This window comes from Octopus bimaculoides, chromosome 17 (genome assembly GCF_001194135.2).
Source record: "Octopus bimaculoides isolate UCB-OBI-ISO-001 chromosome 17, ASM119413v2, whole genome shotgun sequence".
Lineage (NCBI taxonomy): Eukaryota > Metazoa > Mollusca > Cephalopoda > Octopoda > Octopodidae > Octopus > Octopus bimaculoides.
In genome coordinates this window covers 7,923,250-7,928,569 of record NC_068997.1, presented here as the reverse complement: position 1 = coordinate 7,928,569, position 5,320 = coordinate 7,923,250, and the positions used below count along the sequence as shown (strand labels likewise).

At 38.2% G+C, this 5,320-nt stretch overlaps 1 protein-coding gene across 1 annotated transcript in view; it reads right to left on the bottom strand.

Annotated features, from left to right (window-relative positions):
• Window positions 1–47: 47 nt before the first annotated feature.
• Window positions 48–5,320, bottom strand: part of LOC106872168 (melatonin receptor type 1A) — a 19,641-nt gene continuing 14,368 nt past the window's right edge. The window contains exon 5 of the mRNA XM_014919051.2: window positions 48–608. Within this exon, the coding sequence (XP_014774537.1) occupies window positions 267–608 (342 nt within the window). The 3' untranslated portion in view covers window positions 48–266. The remainder of the gene's footprint in view (window positions 609–5,320) is intronic.

Here is a 5,320-nt window from a genome sequence, read left to right as displayed (position 1 = left end):
GGTGGCGGTGGTGGTGGTGGTGGGGCTGCTGCTGCTGCTGATGATGATAATGGGTAATGATTATGAGGAGATAATGATCCCGTAGTAGTGGCAATGTTTGTGATAGTGGCAGTGACAAAGACGGGGGTGGTTTAAGCAGTAGAAACACTAATGATGATTACAGTAGTAGTAGTAGTAGTAGTAGTAGTAGTAGTAGTAGTAGTAGTAGTAGTAGTAGGTGGTGTGGTTGTGGTGATGGTGGTGGTAGTACGGCTACAGTTGTAATTTCATCCATTTTTAGTGATGGAGTACAGTTGAGTCTCTTGTATAGAACAGTTGGCCACCTTTCGTTGCTCATATCTGCACTGAAACAAGACGATTTTCTTGAAAGCCTTCCGGAAATGCTCGTTGTTGGTAACGTAGACCACTGGATTGAGACAGGAATTCATGTGTGCAAATGTTACTGAATAGATATGCACGAGAGGGTCAAAAGTGTCGTAGACGTCGGTCAGGGCAATGAAAGCATAGGGCAGCCAACATATAGCAAACACAACGAACAGCGAGAAAAGTGTCGTCATTAGTTTTTTGGATTCTTGCAGAGTATTTTTCTTGTCCGATTGGTTCCGGTTCTATAAGAAAAAAACAATTGAAATAAAAGAGAGAAAAATGAAAATTAAATGAGAAAATAAAATTGTGATTTCGTATGCTTAACCCACAACCCTTGATCCTACACTACAATCATCAATCTGATCCCTTAATTCCTCGTCTTATATTCTAAGCCTGCTTGCACTGTCTTTTCAATATCGCGTTTATGGCGTGAAAATAGTGAGGAATATAAGTTCAGGCGTGGTTGTGTGGTTAGAAGTTTCTTTCCAAACCATAGGGTTCCAGGTTCAGTTCCACTGCATATCACTTTGGGCAAATGTTTTTTTTTACTTTAGCCGCGTGAGTGGATTTGGCAGACGAAAACTGAAAGTTCCCGTCGTAGATGTGTGTGTGTGTTTTTGTGTTTGTCCCCCACCACCACTTGGAAACCTGTGTTGGTTTGTTTACGCCACCGTAACTTAGTGGTTCAGCAAAAGAGGCCGAAAGATACATAATGGACAGGGGGCGATTCGTTCGACTAAAATTCTTCGAGGCGGACGCTCCAGCATGGCCGCAGTCTAATGACTGAAACAAAGAAAAGATGAAAGACAAACGAATAGCCACTCACTTTTTACTAGAACTAAATCTTCTGTTTATAAAGAAAGATTTCGGACAAGTGTCACCCGCATCACGCTTTCCAAACAAATGCAGCTATTTTCCCGCATAAAATGTTCAAGATGAGAAATGGCAGCAGAGTGTAATCTATTCCGCTGGTTCCCCTATTTCTCACGACTTCACAATCACCGTCTGTTTCTACTAACAATATACAAACCAACAAGGAAGCCTCCGCGAGGTCACTCGACCAGTGTTTGAAATAACAGCGAAATTTCTCTCAAATCACAAAACCACATTCAAACATCTCACAAAAATAAGAAAACAGAATGATTAATGTGGCTTTTAGATAGACTATATCTAAAAATATAAATAATTAAACGGGGTGGTCAGGGTTGGAGTACATTTGGTCATAGGCCTGTTCAGTCAGTGCTGGCCTTTTACTAAACAACAATTGATAATTTTTTTTTCTTTGAAGCAAGTCTTTACATAGTCGCTCGACCTGCTAAGAATGGCTAAACTTTTCTTGAAATCCCACTCTAAAAAGGAAAGAACATATTGGAAAATGAAAACAGACGATGCCTAAATAATGGCAGCTGGTCGCGGCTGGAACGCTTTTGATCACTGGTTTGTCTGCTCGATGAGAAATGAGTGGAATTTAAACAACAGATGACAATAGTCTCTTTCCGGTGGCAAATATTACAGGTCAAAGGACAAGTTCGTACGTTCAATTCCTGATGGAAAACTCTTAAACTTGACTCTAGTGGTGCATTTTTTTGTCTTGGCGAATCACATTCCTCCATCTCTTTGTAATATAAATCTTGCTGCCAGATTAATAGCTTCAAGCATGGCTACATAAAGTTTGCTTCGAAGCTACACGGTTTCAGATTTGATCTCACTCCGCGGCACGTTGTGCAAAGATCAACCAAATCCTTTCACTAGCTTAGAATAAGTATAAATCAAACTAGTTTCGTCTTTCATGAAACAATCATTAGAGATCGCCTGTTTTGCTTTCCTGTCTATTGACTATGAAGTGAAGATCTACTTGTAGGGAATGTAAACAAAGGTATGACAAACATGATTCAATTTACATAAAACGTACATTTTTATTGACTAAATGGTCATAGCTTTGTATACATGTTCATTCATTATCACACTATAAACCTTGCATTATTTTGCCCATTGTCATAATCTTGTTTATATCTTCTAAACAAAGTTGGTTCGATTTTCTTTGCAAGCTACCGGATAGCTTTTAGAACCTGTCTGCAATAGATACAATAATCTTCATAAGGTTTCCATTGTTTGATGATCTCTTCTTCACCTTATCATCTCTAAAAGCCAAACCACTTTCATTTAGACACTTCATAAACGTTACAATTCATTTCAGCACTTCAAAATAGTATTCTGTTTTTAAATTCTTATCTGTTCCACCAGTTTCAACTCCATAGTGTCTTTATTCGTCATTCTTCTTATCCAACACGACATTATTCTCTTACGTTCCACGCCATCTTCATAATATTTCAGAGTTCTGATTGCATTTATCCAGTCACACCCGCCAACTGTTGTCAAGGATGTCTGGTTTTAGAAAACATTTCGCAAACAAAACTCTTTAAACAACTTTACTCTTTAAGGAATCATTTTCCAATACTTTTTTTCAAAATATTTATTCGAGAATCACCTGTTCTACTTCTTCTAAACTCTGGTAAATTTGGTATACACTTTTACTATTTTACTTGTTTCAGTCATTTAACTGTGGCCATGCTGGAGCACTGCCTTTAGTCGAACAAATCGACCCCAGGACTTATTCTACATTTGTTGCTCTTTTTAAGTAATGCGCCAAACCACCCAGCTTTCTAATTACAATTATGAATTTAAAAAAATCATTTTGAGGACTGTTCTACCTTTTTTAGGAAATCGCCTGCAAGAAATCTTCATAAAAAACGTATACAATGGCTAACTCTGAGTATCTAATGCATATTTCTTTCGCTATTTTATAGCATTCTCAATTTCTCTCTTTTAAATAAACTCAAGAATGACCGAACCTCTACGTGGCCGTTTAATATACTAGAAATAGCAGGGATTGCATGGGTCTAAAAAGTTTGTTTTTTTACATAATTGTAATCTATATCAGCAAAACGTATGAAGAAACAAGGGCGAGATTTGTGAAATATCCTCTCAACTCCCTTTACACCTTAAATTCCGATATAATTGTAATCTACATCATCTGAAAGGTATTTGTAGAAAGTTATGAGGAAACAAAATCGTCGAGGCACACTTCTATAGTCATGCCTTGAATTTATTGAGCAACGAAGAAAGAACACAAAGGAAAATTAGACGTGGCAGAAAACTTGCGCAAATCCGGAATCAAATATGTCAAAATCATTTAGCGACTAACCGACAACCAACCGGAGGGCGGTCTTTCGGCTCTTAATGTATAATGAACGTGCGTGCGCGCGTGTGTGCGTGTGTGCGCACCCGTACGTGCGTGTATGTGCAAACAAAATTATGCGAACGAGGTGGGGAGTATTTTCTTCGGGCAACTGATCCAAACAAAAAGGAAGCAATCATTTGATGAGAAAAAGAAAACCATTTACGAAGTGCTTAGGTCATTCGGTGCAAACATTTGCTTAGAAGTTCATATTTTACAAATAAAATCACGCCGTAAATCGTTTTATGCAGCAAAAATAGAAAGCTTGAAGTTTAATGAAACACGATGTAACAGTGGAGATAGATTTACTTGCGTGTACAAGATGCTTACAGAATGTACCAATTCTCCCTGGTAGAATCAACGACTCGATGCTTTTCCAAGAATCAGAGATCATAAATAAACGATCATTAACTGTGAATGAGTTGATAATTTATGGCAATCATTTGCCTGTATTGTTCTTCATCGACGGCAGCACGCAACACGCTAGGGTGATATTAGTTCTTGTATTGTTTCTTGATTCCCTGATCGAGCGACTGTACCTATGAAGTGGTGTTCTGGAATAAAAACAACCACTTGGCCAGCTAGGTTTCACAATTCTAATTGGTCGCCTTGTATACCGTATGACCTCGTGTTGTCAACAAATAGGATACGTTTCTAGAATCCAAAACTTGATAAATGTAATCGGTCGATAGGTACTAATTCTTGTAGAAACCTGAATAAAAAGTAAACTAAATACGTCCTCCATGATTTGTTTGTGGTTTGTACTTCATGGTAAATGAGATCCTGTCGTAGATCTTGAAGCAGCTTAAATTAGGTGTATTACTAGATGTGGACGAGCAGTAATTTATGAGTACGTACCAGTGGTGTTGTGGAATGGTTAAATTTTAATGTGATCCTTTTTTGCATTTTATGTCCAAATACCTGCTTTTCTTCGGTGGACACTTGCGATTTACTCTGAAACACACACCGAAAAATATCACTTCCATTTGCATTGCACAAATGCTCAAGTTCGTAATTTTCTTTATGGATGATAGCTTTCAGTTTTTGTCTGAATTCTCTCTCCGAACTGTCATCCATTGGTTGTCTGCTCTCCAAGAACGTTGACAAACTTTGTAACGATGCACCCAAACCAATGACACGTTGTGGTTGAACTCTTGTGCTTTATTTGCGTTGATTTGTCCATGGAAACTGGCAGCTAATTCTTATAACACCGAACATAATCCTCTTTCTACGCTGCTGCGAAAACCACAAACATATGATAAATTTGGGTTGTTCATCTTTCCCTGACTTCGTAGATTTTCACTCGAATGTGAAGTATTAACTGAAGCTGATACTTCTTACACTTTACAAATGAAAGTACGCAACTGGTACTTAATTTGTCGACCCCGAAAGGAGAAAAGGCAAAGTCGACCTCGGCGTAATTTGAACCCGAAACGCAAAGACGGACGAAATGCAGCTAATCATTTAGTCCGGCGTGTAAATGATTCAGCTAGCTTTCCGTCTTAATACTTTTTTTAGATATTAAAAATGGAATTATACGAATGATAATGCTTGTATAACAATCGCCGAAACAGTTGTGGAGCAGAATTAAATTATGAATTGTATGCGAAATCTTTGCTTTCAAATATTTCATATGTATTGTGCGCGTGCATGTGTGTGTGTGTGTGTGAGAGAGAGAGAGAGAGAGAGAGAGAGAGAGAGAGAGAGAGAGATTGT